This window comes from Calonectris borealis, chromosome 32, assembly GCF_964195595.1.
Source record: "Calonectris borealis chromosome 32, bCalBor7.hap1.2, whole genome shotgun sequence".
NCBI lineage: Eukaryota > Metazoa > Chordata > Aves > Procellariiformes > Procellariidae > Calonectris > Calonectris borealis.
Window position 1 is genome coordinate 400,531 of NC_134343.1, and position 19,047 is coordinate 419,577.

Genomic DNA, 19,047 nt, shown 5'->3' on the forward strand with positions numbered 1-19,047 from the left:
AGCGGGTCGGCGGACCAATGGCAGCGCGTCTTGCAGAGCGGCGCGGGCCGGGGAGGGGAGGAGGGCGATGGCGGCCATTTTGAGCCGGGCCCGTCGGTGGCGCCTCGATGGCCGGGCGGCGGCGGCGCTGAGCGGCGGGACCATGGACGTGCGGCGGCTGCGGGTCAACGAGCTGAAGGAGGAGCTGGGCCGCCGCGGCCTGGACACCCGCGGCCTCAAGGCCGAATTGGCCGAGCGGCTGCAGGCGGCGCTGGAGGCGGAGGAGGCCCGGCGGGGTCCCGGTGCGGCCGGTGGGGACCCGGCCCCCGACGGACACTGTAAGGGCCGCGGGGCGCCCGGAGCCCCGCGCTGAGGGACGGGTCGGGTCGGGTCCCCTCCCCGCTCCCCCTCCGGTGGCCCCCGGCGGGGCCCGGTTCTCCCCCTCCTCCAAGGGCCCCGGTTCCCCCTTCCCTGAGGGGACCGACTCCCCGGTTCCCGCTTCCCTGAGGGGACCGGCTCCCCGGTCCGCCCCTCCCTCAGGGGCCCCGTCCACCCCAGTCCCCCCTTCCCTGGACGCGGGTCCCTCCTTTCCCTCAGGGGTCCGGTCTCCTCAGCCCCCCCTTTCCCTGAGGGTCCCTCCATTCCTCAAGGGCCGGAGCCCCGCATTCCCTCGGGGTCCCGGGCATCGCGCTCCCCTCATTCTCTCAGGTGGGGTCCCCCTGCTTCCTCTCCCTGAGGGGGTCTGTCCCCCCTCTTCTCTCAGGGTACCCCTCTTCTCTCAGGGTACCCCTCTTCCCGCAGGGTCTACCCCCCCCAGCCTCTGGTCCCTCCAGGGTCCCGGTTTCCTCCCTCCACACCCCGGGCACCACCGAGAGCGGCTTCGCTTCCCTGAGAGCTGCTGGGGCCAAGCAGGGCCCCCCAGCGATGCGGGGCAGGGCCATGACCCAGCATCGTGTGTGTCCCCCCCACCCCAGCTCTGATCTGGGGGTGCTTGGTGAGGAGCTGACCCTGGGGGGGGGGGTTTCGTCTCCTCTGGGTGGGCTGTCACCCCCAGAACGGTGCCGGGGGCTTTGCTGCCGCAGCCGTGGGTCAGGGGGTGCAGAGCCGGTGGGGTCCCCCCCATCCCGGCGGGGAGCCGGCGTGCCCACCCCGGGGGTGCAGCGCTCCGTCGTCGCCGTTCCTGCGCCGGCGGCCGTTCCCCTCGCGCTGCTCTCGCCGGCTGCTTCAAGTTAAAAACCGAACCCTTCTGCCGCAGGTGCCCGTCGGGCGCAGACTCGCTGGCTGCCGCGCCGGGGATCCCCTCGGCGAATTCAGGGCGACCCCACGAGCGGGACGCCGGATCCCTCGTCCCGTACTGGTTCTCCTCGTCCCCGCGGGGCCGCTGATGTCCGCCGAGTCCCCTCGCGCCCCGTCTGTCTTCTCCTCCGAATAAAACCGGTAACGCTTGACTTATTTCCCGCTTTTTGTTTTTTTTTTTTCTTTTCCCTCCCCCCGGCCCGGCTTTGAAGATGGCATCGACAACAACAGCCACGCGAGCGATCCCCAGGGCTACCAGCCCTACGAGCACGGCGGCCTCAAACCGGACGCCGAGGCCGGCTACGAGAGGAGAGCGTTGGACCAAGACCACCCCGTGCTGCACCAAGTAGGGCGAGGGGGCCGCCGGCGGCACCGCGGCCGTGCCGGCCCGGCTCCCGCTGTTTCCACGCCGCTCCCTCTTCCTCCCGCAGAGATGAAGTTGCCGGAAACGAAGCCAGAAGACCCCCCGCTCCGCTTACAACGTTCCCCTCCCAACTACAGCGCCCCAGCTCCCCCTACAACATTCCCCCGCCTCCCACCTACAACGCGCCCCCGGCCGGTTACGGCGCCCCGCCGACCGGCTACACCGCCCCCACCTACAGCGCGCCGCCGGCCGGCTACAGCGCCCCGGCCCCGGGTTACAGCGCTCCCCCCCCTGCCTACAGCACCCCTCCTGCCTACAGCACCCCCCACCCACCTACAGCACCCCCCTGCCTACAGCGCTCTCCCCCGCCACCTACAGCACCCCCGTCCCCCCCACCTACAACGCTCCCCCAGGCGGCTACAGCGCGCCGGACCCCGCTCAGCCCCGACCGCCGCCGCCGCAGCCCCGCAAACGGCCCTACGAGGAGCAGCGGGGCCGGGGCTACTACGAACACCGCGAGGACAAGAGGTGAGTGCACCCCGAAACCCGACGCCCCAAAATTCAGCACCCCCGGCCGCGCTGAGTCCTCCCCGTCTCCGTTCCAGGGGCCGCTCGCCGCAGCCGCCCGCCGAGGACGAGGAGGAAGACTTCGACGACACGCTGGTAGCCGTCGACACTTGTGAGTACCCCGAAAACGGCGCGGGGACGGGGGAGGAGCCCCCGAATTGAGGATCCTGACGACCGGTTTCCCCTTTTTTCGCCAGACAACTGCGACCTGCACTTCAAAGTCGCCCGGGACCGGTACAGCGGCTACCCCCTCACCATCGAGGGCTTCGCCTACCTCTGGTCGGGCGCCCGTGCCACCTACGGCGCGCGGCAGGGCCGCGTCTGCTACGAGATGAAGGTGAGCGACGCCGCATCCCGCCGCCGCGTTCCGATGCCCGCCACGCCGGCCCCCGACGCCGTCCTTTCTTCCTAGGTTAACGAGGAAATCTCCGTTAAGCACCTGCCCTCCACCGAGCCGGACCCCCACGTGGTGCGGGTGGGGTGGTCGCTGGATTCTTGCAGCACCCAGCTGGGTAAGGACGCGGGCGGTCGCCCCCACCGAGGTTTTGGGGCTTGCGGGGTTTGGGGGGAGGGGGTTCTCCCCTACCTGAGTACAGCCTGGCCGTTCCCTCCCCACCCAGGCGAGGAACCCTTCTCCTACGGCTACGGCGGCACCGGTAAAAAATCGACTAACAGCAAATTCGAAAATTACGGCGAAACCTTTGCCGAAAACGACGTCATCGCTTGCTTGGTGGTGAGTCCCCCGCCGTTCCCCGCGCCCCGCCGGCGTTCCCGGGGTGGGGGTCTCACCGCCGTCCCCGTCGCAGGACTTTGAGTGCGGGGAAGAGGTGGAGATGTCCTTCATGAAGAACGGCAAATGGCTGGGGGTGGCTTACCGGGTACGGAAGGAGCTGTTGGGCGGCCGAGCCTCTTCCCCCACGTCCTGGTGAAGAATTGCGCCATCGAATTCAACTTCGGGCAGAGGGAGGACACTTATTTCTCCGTCCCACCCGGTTTTACCTTCATCCAACACCTCCCGTGGCCGAACGCGTCCGCGGCACCCTCGGTCCCAAGAGCAAAGCCGAGTGCGAGGTGCGGGGACGCCGGAATCGGGGTGAAGAGGGGGGAACGGCGCCGCGGACCCGGCCGTGACGCCGCCGCCTCTCCTCGCAGATCCTGATGATGGTGGGTTTGCCCGCCGCGGGGAAAACGACGTGGGCCGTCAAGCACGCGGCCGCCAACCCCTCCAAGAAATACAACATCCTGGGAACCAACGCCATCATGGATAAAATGAGGGTACGGCGTCACCCCCCGTCCCCTCTCGCCGCGGCTCCCCCGGTCGGCGTCACCGTCCCCTCTTCCCCAGGTGATGGGTCTCCGGCGTCAACGCAACTACGCGGGACGCTGGGACGTCCTCATCCAGCAAGCGACGCAGTGCCTCAACCGCCTCATCCAGATCGCCGCCCGCAAGAAACGCAAACTACATCCTCGACCAGGTACGGCGGCGGGGACGTCCCCCGGTGTCCCTGGGGCGGCGGAGACATCCCTGGGGGTGGCAGAGACGTCCCCCGGCATCTCTGGGGGTGGCGGAGACGTCTCTGGGGGTGGCGGAGACTTCCCTGGGGTGGCAGAGATGTCCCCCGGTGTCCCTGGGGTGGCGGAGACGTCCCTGGGGGCAGCGGGGACGTCCCCCGGCGTCCCTGGGGGCGGCGGAGACGTCCCTGGGGGCAGTGGAGACGTCCCCCGGTGTCCCTGGGGGCGGCAGGGACGTCCCTGGGGGCGGCGGGGACGTCCCCCAGCGTCCCTGGGGGTGGCGGAGACTTCCCTGGGGGCGGCGGGGACGTCCCCCGGTGTCCCTGGGGGCGGCGGGGACGTCCCTGGGGGCGGCGGAGACGTCCCCCGGCGTCTCTGGGGTGCGGAGACGTCCCTGGGGGTGGCGGAGACGTCCCCCGGCGTCCCTGGGGGTGGCGGAGACGTCCCCTGGCGTCCCGGTCTGCAGGGGACCGAGCCAAACCTTCGTCCCCCTCTGCTTCCCGCTGAAATTTAGAAGACAAAAGCCGCTTTTCTCCCCAAAACGGCGCTGGGCCGTGCGGGACGAGGGAATTGTTTAAATTTCCTCCAGTTTTGGGTGCGGCACTCAGCTCCTTAAACCTCCGGCTCCTTAAACCTCCGGCTCCTTAAACCTCCGGGTGTTTTTGGGGGGGGGGGGGGGGGGGGGGGGGGGGAACAAAAACCCCACCCGAACTTGCGACAATAACTGTGTTTTTTTTTTTTTTTGCCCGTTCCTGCCGCCAGACCAACGTCTACGGCTCAGCCCAGCGCCGAAAAATGCGTCCCTTCGAGGGTTTCCAGCGCAAGGCCATCGTCATCTGCCCCACCGACCAGGACCTGCGGGACCGCACCGTCAAACGGACGGACGAGGAGGGGAAGGACGTGCCGGACCACGCCGTGCTGGAGATGAAAGGTAAAAGGGTTTTTTTTTTTGGGGAGGGGGAGCTGTTTTTTGGGGCGATTTTCACTTCTTTTGTGACGACGCAGCTAATTTCACGCTGCCGGAGGCGGGCGAGTTCTTGGACGCGGTGGTGTACGTGGAGCTGCAGCGGGAGGAGGCGGAGGCGCTGGTCCGGCAGTACAACGAGGAGGGCCGGAACGCCGCGCCGCCCCCCGAAAAACGTTTCGAGGGAGGCGGCGGCGGACGTCCCCCCGCTTTTCGCGGTCGCGGCGGCGGCGCCGGCGGTTTCCAACGTTTCGACACGGTCGCGGGGGAACCGTCGCGTCCGCCGCGCGGGGCGGCTTCCAGAACCGCGGCGGCTTTCGCGGCGGCGGCGGCGGTGGCAACGGCGGCACCGGCGCAGGTAGGGACCCCCCTCCCCTTAAACCCCGCCGTGGGTGCCCCCCAACTTTCCCTCCCGCTTTTCCCCCCCCCTTTTCCCGTAGGATTCAACCGCGGGGGTTACACCCCCAACCGCTGGGGTAACAACAACCGCGACTCCGCCGCCAACAACCGGGGGGGTTACAACCGTAACGCCCAACCCGCCGGCGGTTACAGCCCGGCCCGCGGCACAACCGGCTACAAGACGAGCGGCGCCACCCCCCCGGCCGCCGCAGCCCCCCCAAATTACGGCCAGGGGCAGCAGGTACCCCCCTCCCGCGCCCCCCCAACCCCTCTGGGTGCCCCCCAGCCCCCTCACAGCCGGCTCTAACCCACCCCCCCCCTCCAGGGTGGCTACGGCCAGGGTGGCTACACCCCCCCCAGTTACGGCTACGGTGGCTACGGTGGCTACGGGCAGAGCTACCCCCAGCCCCCCCGCCCCCACCGGGCAGAGCTACGGGCAGAGCTACGGGCAGTACCAGCAGGTGGGGGGGGCTCCCCCTCTTTGGAGGGGGCACCCCTCTTTGGGGGGGGGCTCCCCTGAGGTTGGGGGGACACCCCTGAGGTGGGGGGGGCTCCCCTCTTTGGGGGGGACACCCCTGAGGTTGGGGGGACACCCCTGAGGTGGGGGGGGGGCACTCAGGGAGGGGGAAAAGCCCATTTTGGGGGGGGGGGATGGTGTTTGGGGAGGAAAATGGGGATTTTGGGGAGGAAGGGGTTTTGGGGTGAAATTCTGATTTTTTGGGGAGGAAGGGGATGGGGTTTGGGGAGGAAAATGGGGATTTGGGGGGGAAGGGGTTTTGGGGTGAAATCTGATTTTTTGGGGGAGGAAGGGGATGGGGTTTGGGGAGGAAAATGGGGATTTTGGGGTGAAACTCCTATTTTTGGGAGGACAGAGATGGGGTTTGGGGAGGAAAATGGGGCTTTTGGGGAAGAAGGGAGTTTTGGGGTGAAACTTTGATTTTTTTGGAGGACGGGGATGGTGTTTGAGAAGGAAAGTGTTAATTTTGGAAGGAGGATGGGGTTTTGGGGTGAAACTCCTATTCTTTGGGAGGATGGGGATGGGATTTTGTGAGGAAAATGGGGATTTTGGGGGGAAGGGGATGGGGTTTTGGGGTGAAACTTTTTGGGAGGACGCGGGTGGGATTTTGGGAAGGAAAATGCTAATTTTGGGGGGAAAGGGATGGGATTTGGGGGTGAAACTATGTTTGGGAGGACAAGGATGGGGTTTTGGGGAGGAAAATGCCAATTTTGGGGGGAAGGGATGGGATTTTGGGAGGACGGAGATGGGATTTTGGGTGATGAGCCCTTTTTGGGAGGGCAGGGATGGGATTTTGGGGTGAAAAACCCTTTTGGGAGGGCAGGGATGGGGTTTTGGGGTGATGAGCCCTTTTTGGGAGGGCAGGGATGGGATTTTGGGGTGAAAAACCCTTTTTGGGAGGGTGAGGATGGGATTTGGGGGAGGAAAATGCCAATTTTGGGGGGAGGGGGATGGGATTTTGGGAGGACGGAGATTGGATTTTGGGGGTGATGAGCCCTTTTTGGGAGGGTGAGAATGGGATTTTGGGGTGAAGAACCCTTTTTGGGAGGTGAGGATGGGATTTTGGGGTGAAAAAACGTTTTTGGGAGGGTGAGGATGGGGTTTTGGGGTGAAAAACGTTTTTGGGAGGGTGAGGATGGGATTTGGGGTGAAAAAACCCTTTTTGGGAGGGCAGGGATGGGATTTTGGGGTGATGAGCCCTTTTTGGGAGGGCAGGGATGGATTTTGGGGTGAAAAACCCTTTTGGGAGGGTGAGGATGGATTTGGGGAGGAAAATGCCAATTTTGGGGGAAGGGGATTTTGGGAGGGGACAGAGGTGGGGTTTTGGGGTGAAACTCCTATTTTGGGGAGAAAGGGGATGGGATTTGGGGGCAAACCCCTTTCTTGGGGAGGGCAGGGATGGGATTTTGGGGTGAACCCCCCCCTTTTTGAAGGGCGAGGGTGGGGTTTTGGGGTGGAAACGCTTGGGGGCGATGGGGAAAACCCCGTTTTTGGGAGGACGGGGATGGGGTTTGGGCTGCCAACCCCCTTTTTTCTGGGGCAGGGTTTTGGGGCAACCTCTCTTTTTTTGGGGGGGGGTCCTCACCCTCTTTCCCCCCCCCCTCCCAGTACGCCCAGCAGTGGAGCCAGTACTACCAGCACCAGGGTCCCTGGCCCCCCTACTACAGCACCTACGACTACGGCGGCTACGGCAGCTCCCAGGGGGGGGCCAGCGCCCAGTGACCCCCCCCTCCCCACCGCCCTCCCCCCCCCTCCGTGTGTGTGCGCGTGTGTGTCCCTCCCCCTCCCCCCCTTCCCCCCCCCCCCAAAAACGCTGCGGGTTTGGTTTTTTGTTGGTTTTTTTTTTGTTTTTTTTTTCTCTCTGTTAAAAAAAAAGATTATTTTTAACCTCAAAAGAGACTCGGATGGTCGGACACCCCCCCCACACACCCATTTGGGGCCGTTTTCCCCTATTTTGGTCCATTTTCCCTCTATTTAGGTCCATTTTGGGTCCGTTTTCCATATTTTTGACCCCCCTCGTTTTCACCCATTTTCCCCCTATTTTTGGTACCTCTGGCCCCTCTTTATTGAGCCCTTTTGGCCCCCCCCAGGTGGGGAATGGCTGTTTTACACAAATTTTGCTATTTTTTTCCTATTTTGGGATTTTTTGGGGGGGGATGGGGAGGTGGTTTTTACTGGTTCCCCCCCAGGGAAGGAAGTAAAAAAAAAGAGGGGAAAAAAAAAAAAACCCCACCTAATAAAAAAGAGGAGAAGGCCCGCGGCCCGCGGCTGGCCCGCCCCGCCTCGGCTTTCTCAGCCCTTGCCGTTTTGGGGTGGATTTGGGGCTTTTTGGGTGCGATCCCTGACCTTTGACCCCAGGGGAAGGGGGGAACCGAAGCGCCCCGGAACCTTCGGTTCGTAGCAGGGTGTCCCGCGTTTCCCGCTCTCGGAAGTGACGCACCAGCGGGACGGAGGCGGTGGCGGGTGAGGCGCGGCGCGCGAGCGGTGTCGCATTCAAACGGGGCCGGGTTGCGCCGCGCTGCGTCCGGAGGAGGGGGGTGGTCTGAGGGGGCTTGGGGGGGCCCGGGCGGGGCTGGGGGGAGCCCCCCGCGATTCCCTCCACCCCCTGAGGCCTGCGGGAGCCCCCCCGTCCCTGTGGGTCCCGGTTCTCGGGGCTTCGGGGCTCTCCCGGCCCCTGAGGGGTTCCCCCCTTCCGTGAGGGATCTGGGGTCCCCTGAGGGGTCCCCCCCCCTTCCCTGAGGGATCCCCCCCCTTCCCTGAGGGATTTGGGGTTTGCTGAGGGGTCCCCCCCTTTCCCTGAGGGATTTGGGGTTCCCTGAGGGGTCCCCCCCCCTTCCCTGGAGGGATTTGGGGTTCCCTGAGGGGTTCCCTCCCTTACCTGAGGAATCTGGGGTCCCCTGAGGAGTCTCCCCCCTTCCCTGAGGGATTTGGGGTCCCCTGAGGAGTCCCCCCCCTTACCTGAGGGATTTGGGGTTCGCTGAGGGGTCCCCCCCGCTTCCCTGAGGGATTTGGGGTCCCTTGAGGAGTCCCCACCCTTCCTGAGGGATCTGGGGTTCGCTGAGGGGTCCCCCCGGCTTCCTGAGGGATTTGGGGTCCCCTGGGGGTCGTTCCCCCCTTCCCTTCCTTCCCCCAGCCCCTTGGGGACCCCCCTCTTCCTTGGGGTCCCCCCACATCCCTTTGGGGTCCCCCCCCGTCCCCAGGGCAGGTGCTAACGGTGTCCCCTCGTCCCTCACAGCAGCCGAGGGGCACCCCACAATCGTGACCCAGCCCCCCCAAGACCATGGCGGTGGAACCGGAGCCCATGGCGGGGGTGGGACCCCAAAACTGAGGGGGACCCCGTTGTCACCGAGCAGGAGCCGGACCCCACAGCGATTGAGGGGGGCCCTGTGTCCCGGAGCCGGACCCCCCAGCAGAAAGGGACCCCAAAACGTTGAAGCGGGACCCCGTGTCCCCAAAAAGGGACTTTGCTGCGACGTTGGACCCCAAAGTGAGAAAGCGGGACCCCAAAATGTCAAAGCGGGACCCCGCGTCCCCGCAGTGGGACCCCAAAGTGTCGAAGAGGGACCCCATGTCCCCAACGCGGGACCCTACGGTGGAGGGGGACCCCCTCTTCCTCGAGGGCTTCTCCGGGGGGCTGGGGGTCGAGCGTTGGCGCCCCGAAACCGGCCCCTTGGGGCGTCCCCGCCGCCCCCCCGCCCGCACCCGCCTGCGCAACCGCCGCTACGCCGCCCTGCGACAGCTCATCCAAGGTCTGGGGGGTCCCCGATGTCCCCTGGGGGTCCCCAATGGCCCGAGGGGGTCCCAGAAATCTCCAGAGGATCTTTGAGGTCCCTGGGGGGGGTCCCTGATGTCCCTGGGGGGCCCCCAATGGCCCGAGGGGGGTCCCTGAAATCTCCAGAGGGTCTTTGAGGTCCCTCGGGGGGGTCCCTGATGTCCCTGGGGGGTCCCTGAAATCTCCAGAGGGTCTTTGAGGCCCCTGGGGGGGTCCCCGATGTCCCTGGGGGGTCCCTGACATCCTTATGGGATACCTGAGGTCCCTGGGGGGTTCCCCACATCCCTACAGGATCCCCCAGATCCCTGTGGGATCCCCCCCAGATCCCTGTCAGGTCCCAAAAGTTCCCCCAGGAGTTCCCCCAGGGTTCCTCGAGGGCTCTGGGGGGGGGTCCCCGGGTTTCCTTTGGGGTCCCCCCTGGTTTTCTGCAGGCTTTGGGGTTCCCCTAACTCCCTCCCTCAGGTTCCCTTTGGCGTTGGGGTCCCCCGTTTCCCGTTGGACTTTGGGGAGCTCCATTTCCTTTTGGGTTTTGAGGCCCCCCCCCATTCCCCTTCGGGTTTCGGGTCCCCCATTTCCCCTGAGGCTTCAGGGTCCCCCCCATTTCCTCTGGGGCTTTAGGGCTCCCCCCATTTCCTTTTGTCTTTGGGGTCCCCTTCATTTTCCCTGGGGTTTCGGGGTCCCCCATTTCCTACTGGGTTTCAAGCCCTCCCCATTTCCCTTTGTCTTTGGGGGGTCCCCCATTTTCCCTGGACTGTAGAGCCCCCCCCCCATCCCCCTTTGGGTTTGGGGTCCCCCATTTGCCTGGGACTTTAGGGTCCCCCTCATCTCCCCTTGGTCTCCCCTGCCCCCCCATTCTCCTTTGGGTTTTGGGGGGGGGATCCCCCATTTCCACTTGGGCTTTGGTGCCTCCCCCGTTCTGCTTTGGGTTTTGGGTCCCCCATTTCCCCCTGAGCTTTGGGGTCCCCTGTTTCTTATCGGGGTTTGAGTCCTTTCCATTCCCCTTTGTCTTTGGGGGGGCCCCCCATTTTCCCTGGGGTTTCAGGGTCTCCTTATTCCCCCTGGGGTTTTGGGTCCCCCCCTGTTTTCCCCATGGATTTTTGGGGTCCCTGTTCCCCTTTGGTTTTGGGGTCCCCCATTTTCCCCCTGGGGTTTCAGGGTCCCCTTATTCCGCCTGGGGTTTAGGGTCCCCCCTCCTTTTCCCCATGGGTTTTTGGGGTCCCCATTCCCTTTGGTTTTGGGGTCCCCCGTTTCCCCTTGGCCTTTGGGGTCCCCCATTTTCCCCCTGGGGTTTCAGGGTCCCCTTATTCCCCCTGGGGTTTCGGATCCCCCCCTTTTCCCCATGGGTTTTGGGGTCCCCCATTTTCCCCCTGGGGTTTCAGGGTCCTCTTATTCCCCCTGGGGTTTAAGGTCCCTCCCCTCTTTTCCCCATGGGTTTTTGGGGTCCCCGTTCCCCTTTGGTTTTGGGGTCCCCCATTTTCCCCCTGGGGTTTCAGGGTGCCCTTATTCCCCCCTGGGGTTTAGGGTCCCCCCCCTTTTCCCCATGGGTTTTTGGGGCTCCCCATTCCCCTTTGGTTTTGGGGTCCCCCATTTTCCCCCTGGGGTTTCAGGGTCCTCTTATTCCCCCTGGGGTTTAGGGTCCCCCCCCTTTTCCCCATGGGTTTTTGGGGCTCCCCATTCCCCTTTGGTTTTGGGGTCCCCCATTTTCCCCCTGGGGTTTCAGGGTCCCCTCCCGTTTTCCCTATGGGTTTTTAGGGTCCCCCTTCCCCTTTGGTTTTAGGGGGCCCCCATTTCCCCTTTGGGTTTGAGGTCCCCCATTTCCCCTTGGCCTTTGGGGTCCCCCATTTCCCCTGGGGTTACAGGGTCCCCCTCATTCTGAACCCCCCCATCTCACCCCCCCCCGCAGGCGGGGAATACTTCAGCGAGGAGGAGATGCGAGCGCGGGAGCCTCTGCTTTACCAGCACTACATCGGGCAATATCGGGGGGCCGAACCCCTCCCGGGGGACCCCCCGGCTGCCCCCCACTCCTTGGGGACCCCCCCCGGCCCCCAATCTCTGGCGGGGCTGCTGCTGCGCTCGGTGGAGGAGGCAGCCGTGCAGCAACGCCTGCGCCGGCAGCGCCTGCGGGACGGCGACAGCGGAGGTCAGCCGGGGCGGGGGTCCCCAGGGATTTTTGGGGGGGGGGGTGTGTCTCAGCGTGGCGTGAGGGGGGGGTTAACCCCTCTCTGCCCCCCCAGACGAGGAGGGGGACGCCTCCCCGGACCCCTGGGTGCCCGACGCGGCCGAGCGGGCGATGCTGCGGGAAGAATTCATCAGCCGCATGTACCAGCGCTTCCTGGACGGGGAGGACGGGGATTTCGACTACAGGTGACACCCCGCGAGCTTTGGGGGGGTCCCCCAAATGCCTAAGTCCCCCCCAGACACCTAAATCCCCCCCCCAATGTCGACCCCCCCCAGCCAGGTGGACGAGAACCCCGACCTGGACAACCTGGACATCGTCTCGCAGGACGCCGAGGAGCGATATTTCGACGAGGAGGAGCCCAGCGATGCCCCCCAGCTCGAGTAGGGTCCCCCCCCCCCACCCCAAATAACCCCCCCCCCAGGCTGGTGGGGTGGGGGGGGACACGGCGTGGGGGGGCCGGGTGCTCCCCCTCCCCACCGGAGTGTTTTCCACGGGGGGTGGGGGTGAGGTCACGCCCCCCCCCCCCACATTCGTCATCGCCGTGGGGGGGCCCTGTGAGTCACCCCCACGTCGCGGGGGGGTCACCCCACAGTCCCCCCCCCCCCCACCCACCCTATCCGGGCTGGGCTCCTGTGGTTTCACGTCTCCTTCCGACCCCCCCCACGCGTGTGACTGTGGCTCAAGAGGGGGGGGTCTCCCCCCCCCCACGGCTCCGACCACAGCCCCACGCCCCGGGGATGAGTCGCCGTGGATCCACGGGGCACCGCATCCCCCCTCGTGTCCCCCCCGTCCCCCGGGGGGGGCCGTTTCCTGCCCCCCCTCCCCCGGAAGGATATTTTTATCCCGTCCCGGGGCCCTTCCGCCCCCGCGGGTCCGGACGGCGCTGGGGGCCCCGGCCAAGCTGGCGGGGGGGGACGACGGGACAGGATGGGGCTGAGGGGGGGGCTTGGGGTGTACAGGAAGACCCTGGGGTGGGGGGGGGGGGGGGGGGGTCCCTGAGTCCCTCTGTGTCCCAGCCCCCCCCCCCCTCCAATTTCTGTTCCCAGCCCCCCCCCCCCCAAAAAAAAAAAAAAAGCAGAAGTGGAGCCACAAAAAGTCCCCAAACAGCAAAAAAAAACCAAAAGCAGAACTGGCTAAAAATTAAATAAGGTTTTTTTTTTTTTTTTGCGGCGGCGCTGAGCGGGGAGGGGGGGGCCGGCGGGGGGGCGGGGGGGGGGTCAGCTGCACTTGCAGGCGCGGACCACCATGTTGGAGAGCTGCTCCACCCGCGCCTTGCGCCCCACGTAGTAGACGATGGGGAGGGGGTCGAGGGTCTGGGGGACGCAGCACGGCGCCGCCGAGGCCCCCGGGTTGTGCTGGTTGTACAGCGCCAGGACCTGCAGGACCCCCACCCCAACAGGGACACCCCTCACGTCAGGGACCCCCCCCCACACATCCAGGGAGCACCCCGGGGGTCCTGCTGTGCCCCCTGCCCTGCGGAACCCCCCCCCCCCAGTGCGGGGGGGGGGATCCTGCAGTGCCCCTCGTCCCCCGCCCCCGCATCCTCCCAGCCCACCCACCCTGGAGATGGGTGTCTGGGACCCACCCCACCCCCCTTCTCCCCAGGTGCCCCCACCCCCCTCCAGGGGACCCAGGTGTCCGGGACCCCCACCCCTCCTCTCCCCAGGTCCCACATCCCCCCCTCTCCCCAAGGGACCCAAACATCTGGGACCCCAAGGGACCCCCAGGATCCCCCACCACCACCCAGGGGACCCAGGTGCCCGAGACCCCCTCCCCTCCTCTCCCCAAGGTGCCCCCCGCTTCTCCCCAGGGACCCAAACATCTGGGACCCCCCCCCCAGGAGACCCAAATGCCCCCCATCTCCCAAGGGAACCCAAACATCTGGGACCCACATCCCCCCTCCTTCCCCAGGGACCTCCAGGACCCTCACCCCCTCCTTCTCCCCAGGCACCCAGGACCCTCCTACCCCCTCCCCAGGGGTCCCAAACATCTGGGACCCTCCCCAGGGGACCCAAGTGCCCCCCCATCTCCCCAGGGGTCCCCCCCCAGGGGACCCAAGTGCCCCCCATCTCCCCAGAGAACCCAAACATCTGGGACCCACATCCCCCCTCCTTCCCCAGGGACCTCCAGGACCCTCACCCCCTCCTTCTCCCCAGGCACCCAGGCCCCCGCCACCCCCTCCCCGGGGGTCCCAGCCCCCCCCAGGCCCACCTTGGTGTACTGGGTGTCGGCGCTCCAGATGTAGGGGCAGGGCCCCATGCAGAAGTTGGCCATGTAGCCCTTGGGCTCGTGGATCCACTTCCACTGCAGGTCCTTGCGGAAGTCGATGTACAGCGGCCGCACGCAGCAGTTCTTCTCCTCCGTCCTGGGGGGGCCTGGGTGTCCCTGGGGGTCCCCAGCCCTCCCCGGGGGGGCCTGGGGGTCCCTGGGGTCCCCAGCCCTCCGCGGGGGGGATCTGGGGGTCCCTGGGGATCCCCAGCCCTCCCCAGGGGGGACCCGGGTGTCTCTAGGGGCCCCAAGCCCACCCCAGGGGGGACCTGGGTGTCTCTGGGGGTCCCCAACCCTCCCCACGGGGGATCTGGGTGTCTCTAGGGGTCCCCAGCCCTCCCCAGGGGGAACATGGGGGTCCCCAGCCCTCCCCAGGGGGGGACCCGGGTGTCCCTGGGGGTCCCCAGCCCTCCCCAGGGGGAACATGGGTGTCCCTGGGGGTCCCCAGCCCTCCCCGGGGGGATCTGGGTGTCCCTGGGGGTCCCCAGCCCTCCACAGGGGGGACCCAGGTGTCTATGGGGGTCCGCAGCCCTCCCTGGGGGTACCTGGGTGTCCCTGGGGGTCCCCAGCCCTCCCCAGGGGGGATCTGGGTGTCCCTGGGGTCCCCAGCCCTCCCCGGGGGGGACCCAGGTGTCTCTAGGGGTCCACAGCCCTCCCCAGGGGGAACATGGGTGTCCCTGGGGTCCCCAGCCCTCCCCAGGGGGGACCCAGGTGTCTCTAGGTGCTCCAAGCCCGCCCCAGGGGGGACCCGGGTGTCCCTGGGGGTCCCCAGCCCTCCCCAGGGGGGACCCGGGTGTCTCTGGGGGTCTCCAGCCCTCCCCAGGGGGGATCTGGGTGTCCCTGGGGTCCCCAGCCCTCCCCAGGGGGGATCTGGGTGTCTCTAGGGGTCCACAGCCCTCCCCAGGGGGAACATGGGGGTCCCCAGCCCTCCCCAGGGGGGGACCCGGGTGTCTCTAGGGGCCCCAAGCCCGCCCCAGGGGGGACCCGGGTGTCCCTGGGGGTCCCCAGCCCTCCCCAGGGGAGACCCAGGTGTCCCTGGGGGTCCACAGCCCTCCCCAGGGGGGACCCAGGTGTCTATGGGGGTCCGCAGCCCTCCCCAGGGGTACCTGGGTGTCCCTGGGGGTCCCCAGCCCTCCCCAGGGGGGACCCAGGTGTCTATGGGGGTCCGCAGCCCTCCCCAGGGGGGATCTGGGTGTCCCTGGGGGTCCCCAGCCCTCCCCAGGGGGGACCCAGGTGTCTATGGGGGTCCGCAGCCCTCCCTGGGGGTACCTGGGTGTCCCTGGGGGTCCCCAGTCCTCCCCAGAGGGGACCCAGGTGTCTATGGGGGTCCCCAGCCCTCCCTGGGGGGGACCTGGGTGTCTACGGGGGTCCCCAGGTGTCTATGGGGGTCCCCAGGGAGACCCAGGTGTCTATGGGGGTCCCCAGCCCTCCCTGGGGGGGCACCTGGGTGTCTATGGGGGTCCCCAGGTGTCTATGGGGGTCCCCAGCCCTCCCTGGGGGGGGTACCCAGACATTTCTGGAAGCCCCCAGCCCTCCCCAGGGCTCCCAAACCTCCCTTAGGGGAGACCCAGGCTTCTCGGGGGGGGGGGGGACCCAAACATCTGGGGGTGCGGGGGGGGGTGACAGCGGGGTGTCCCTGGGGGTGACAGCGGGGTGTCCCTGGGGGGGGCTGACCCGAAGCAGTAGTCGGTGTCGAGGGCGCGGCGGCGGCGCGAGCTGTGGAGGTCGTTGGCGCGATCGGGGGGCAGCGACATGGCCAGGACGTAGGGCACCCGCCGGTGCTTCTTGGCGATGCCCTGCATGTCCCCCCGCTGCTGCTCGAAACCTGCGGGGACAGGGGCTGGCACCGGGGGGGGGGCACCCGGGGGGACCCCCCGTTCCCATGCAGACCCCAAATTGGGGGAGGGGGGGGCTACCTTCGATGGAGATGCGCATGTCATCGGCGCCGGCGGGTCCCTGCTCGCAGGGACAGTGGACGCTCAGCTTGAACATTCCCAGGGGTTCTGCGGGAATTGGGGGGGGGGGGGGACACGGTGAGAGGATTGGGGGGTCCCTGGGGACGGGGGGGGGGGGGGGGGTGGGACCCCGCTCACCGCTGCTGCTGAGCCACTGTTGGACGACGTCGGTGACGTCGAACCAGAGCCATTCCTCCTCCGCCGTCGCCCGCACCGAGCGCCCGTGCAGGTACCGCCACGAGGCGTTGCCGTAGCCCTGCGGCCCCAACGCGTCCGTGGGGGGGGGGTCCCCAAACCCGGCAGGGCCCCAAATCCCCCCCCCGGTCCTGTCCCCAAACCATGGCCAGGGGGGGTCCTCAAACCACATCCATGGGGTCCCCAAACCCGGCAGGGCCCCAAATCCCCCCCCGCCATGCCCCCAAATCATGGCCAGGGGGTCCCCAAACCATGGCCAGGGGATCCCCAAACCCGGCAGGACCCCAAATCCTCCCCCCCATGTCCCCAAACTGCATCCATGGGGGTCCCCAAACCCAGCAGGACCCCAACCCCCCCCCCCCCCATCATGTTCCTAAACCATCGCCAGGGAGTCCCCAAACCCCCCTCAATGTCACCAAACCGTGGCCAAGGGGACCCCAACCCCTCCCAATGACCCCAAACCATGGCCAGGGAGTCCCCAAACCCCCCCCAATGTCACCAAACCGTGGCCAGGGAGTCCCCAAACCCCCCACCATGCCCCCAAACTGTAGCCAGGGGGACCCCAACCCCCCTTAGTGACCCCAAACCATGGCCAGGGAGTCCCCAACCCCTCCCAGTGTCCCCAAACCACGGCCAGGGAGTCCCCAAACCGCATCCATGGGGTCCCCAAACCTGCCACGTCCCATCCCCTCTCCTCTTCCTGTCATAGCCCCCCCCCCCCGTGGTGTCCCCAAACCCGATGTCCCCATGGCCGTGGCATCCCGCATCCCTGGTCCCCGTGTCCTGCGTCCCCCCACTGTCCCAACACCCCACAGGGTCCCCACGTCCCACCGCAGCACCCCACATCCCCACGCGTCCCCCATGCACGTCCCCAACCCCGTGCGTGTCCCCTGTCCCCGTGTGTCCGTCCCCCCCCCCCCCATCCCCACCTGGTAGAGCTCGAGGCGCTGCTCGACCCCCAGGTTCTCGGCGCCCGCCCGCTGCCGCAGCATCCGCAGCTCGGCCCGGTGCAGCAGCGCCTCGCGCCCGATCTCCGCCCGCACCCTCGACGTGTTGAAGATGAAGAAGGTGCTGTGGCTCGTGGGGCGCCAGTGCTCCAGCGGGCCTGTGGGGACAGCGCTGTCACGTGGTCCCGCCCCGCCGAGCCCCGCCTCCCCGCGGCGTTCACTCTGGAGCGGAGTGATGGCCACAGCGAGTTGCTTTCCCCCCGCCCCGGCTGCCCCGTATGCGCAGCCTGGACCCCGATCTCGGGGGGCAGCGGGGACGCCCCGAGGCTGCGGGTCAGCGCAGCTCCCCCTGCCCCGCCCAGGTGACCCAGGCGTCCCCACGCCCAACCCCCCCCCGGTGGGGAACCGTGGGCCCGGCCAGGCCTCCTCCAGCCCAACAAAGCTCCCTCAGAGCCGGGAATTACTCAGCAAACCACAACGTCCGGCACATCCCTGAGTGCCACCGCGGCCGGGAGGAGCTGCTGGGGGGGGACCCAGGCGCCCGGCCGGGAGGGGGGACCCGGGCGTCTGGGCTGGGGGGACCCCGGTGTCTGGCTGGGAGGGGGGGGACCCAGGTGTCTGGGTTGGGGGACCCGGGTGTCCGGCCACAGGGGACCCAGGTGTCGGGCTGGGAGGGGGGACCCGGGTGTCCGGGCTGGGGGGGACTCAGGTGTCTGGGTTGGGGGGGACCCGGGTGTCCGGGATGGGGGGGACCCGGGTGTCCAGGCTGGAGAGAACCTGGGTGTCCGGGCTGGGGGGGACTCAGGTGTCCAGGTTGGGGGGGACCCGGGTGTCCAGGCTGGGGGGGACCCAGGTGTCCGGGCTGGGGGGGACCCGGGTGTCCGGGATGGGGGGGACCCGGGTGTCCGGGCTGGGGAGGACCCGGGTGTCCGGGCTGGGGGGGACCCGGGTGTCCGGGCTGGGTGCCCCAGCATCACCACCACCACCACCCTCACCACCACCCCGAGCTCCGCAGCATCGTTCCCGCCGCCCTCCCACGGGTGACCCAGGCCACGGGTGTCCACTGCCAGCCTCCCCCCCCCCCGCCCCCCAACTCCTTCCCCACTCACCCTCCCCGGGGGGCTCCATGGGGAAGCGGTGCAGCTCCTTGGCGTAATATTCCTCGGGGTCTTCGGGGGGCCGCAGCCGCGCCCGTTGCCGGAGCAGCTCCCGGGTGCTGTTGTAAAGCGCCCGCACCTCCTCGGGCAGCGGCCGGGGCGGGGGTTCGGCGGGAGGTGCCGGTAACCGGAGTTTACTGAGGATTTGACCCCGCACCGCTTCGATGCGTTTCCTCCGCGCCGCCTCCAGATCCAACGAGCGGCACGTGGAGAGCGCCCGGGCCGCCCCCAGCAGCGCCAGCAGCACGGCCAGCTCCATCCCCCCCCCCCCAAAACCCGGGATAACCCCCCAAAACCCGGGATAACCCCCCCAAACCTGGGATAACCCCCCCAAACCCGGGAAACCCCCCCACAGCCGAGATACCCCCCCCCCACAGCCGAGATATCCCCCCCAAACTCGGGATAACGCCCCGCAAAGCGGGATACCCCCCAAACCCGGGATATCCCCCAAACCCGAGATAACCCCCAAACCCGAGATAACCCCCCCCAAACCCGAGATAACCCCCCCAAACTCGGGATAAGCCCCCAAACTCGGGATAACCCCCCAAAATCGGGATACCCGTCCCCCCCCCCCCCTCCCCGGGACACCCCTCGCCGCCCTCCCGCTACCGGACCCCGCAACTTTTCCCCCCCCCTCCCCGCCCCGCCGGTGCCGCTCGGTCCCGCTCCCCGCTCTCGGTTCCCCGGTTCGTTCCCGTCCCGGCCCCGGCGGGTTTTGAGGCCGGCGGCGGTGGCGGAGCGGGGCGGCCCCACCCAGGAAACGCCGCGGGTGGGGATGGGGGGGGGGGGGGGACGGGACACCCGGGGCCGCCCCCCCTTTCCGCTCGGCGGGGCCCGGCCGGGGGCGGCGGGAGGCGCCGGGGGGGGGGGGGGAAACTGAGTCACGGCCGGCGAGGGGGCGCGGACCCCCCGGGGGGCACCCAGGCGGCCGGGACACTCCCCCCCCCCACCCACCCACCCATCCCCGCCAGCACCC

The 19,047-nt window shown here is 67.8% G+C and overlaps 3 protein-coding genes across 5 annotated transcripts; 2 read left to right on the forward strand and 1 right to left on the reverse strand.

Annotated features, from left to right (window-relative positions):
- The first annotated feature begins 35 nt into the window (after window positions 1-35).
- HNRNPUL1 (heterogeneous nuclear ribonucleoprotein U like 1) lies at window positions 36-7,420 on the forward strand. The gene is given in 22 exon segments (XM_075134380.1): window positions 36-317; window positions 1,488-1,620; window positions 1,705-1,787; window positions 1,790-1,957; window positions 1,960-2,167; window positions 2,245-2,318; window positions 2,404-2,543; window positions 2,619-2,718; window positions 2,827-2,939; window positions 3,013-3,109; window positions 3,112-3,216; window positions 3,219-3,277; window positions 3,359-3,481; window positions 3,552-3,662; window positions 3,664-3,681; window positions 4,481-4,649; window positions 4,724-4,938; window positions 4,941-5,034; window positions 5,123-5,322; window positions 5,368-5,499; window positions 5,501-5,542; window positions 7,207-7,420. Coding segments are annotated over 22 exon segments (2,748 nt in total). The 5' UTR covers window positions 36-67; the 3' UTR covers window positions 7,321-7,420.
- A 419-nt stretch (window positions 7,421-7,839) lies between these two features.
- CCDC97 (coiled-coil domain containing 97) lies at window positions 7,840-12,510 on the forward strand. Of its 3 annotated transcripts, none has more exons than XM_075134377.1 (5): window positions 7,840-8,061; window positions 8,834-9,347; window positions 11,274-11,510; window positions 11,605-11,734; window positions 11,829-12,510. In XM_075134377.1, exons 2-5 carry the CDS (start codon window positions 9,107-9,109, stop codon window positions 11,956-11,958), a joined length of 738 nt encoding a protein of 245 aa, XP_074990478.1. In that variant the 5' UTR covers window positions 7,840-8,061; window positions 8,834-9,106; the 3' UTR covers window positions 11,959-12,510. The 3 variants fall into 3 exon arrangements, with proteins under 3 accessions (XP_074990478.1, XP_074990479.1, XP_074990480.1); XM_075134378.1 differs by having other exon boundaries at window positions 7,858-8,061; window positions 11,825-12,507; XM_075134379.1 differs by having other exon boundaries at window positions 7,858-8,061; window positions 8,837-9,347; window positions 11,825-12,507.
- A 173-nt stretch (window positions 12,511-12,683) lies between these two features.
- TGFB1 (transforming growth factor beta 1) lies at window positions 12,684-18,355 on the reverse strand. The gene is made up of 7 exons (XM_075134376.1): window positions 18,024-18,355; window positions 16,897-17,072; window positions 15,911-16,028; window positions 15,734-15,820; window positions 15,492-15,642; window positions 13,761-13,914; window positions 12,684-12,925 (listed from the first exon to the last, which is right to left on the reverse strand). The coding sequence occupies exons 1-7, from the start codon at window positions 18,328-18,330 to the stop codon at window positions 12,767-12,769; spliced, it is 1,152 nt and encodes a 383-aa protein (XP_074990477.1). The 5' UTR covers window positions 18,331-18,355; the 3' UTR covers window positions 12,684-12,766.
- Between the last annotated feature and the right edge of the window lie 692 nt (window positions 18,356-19,047).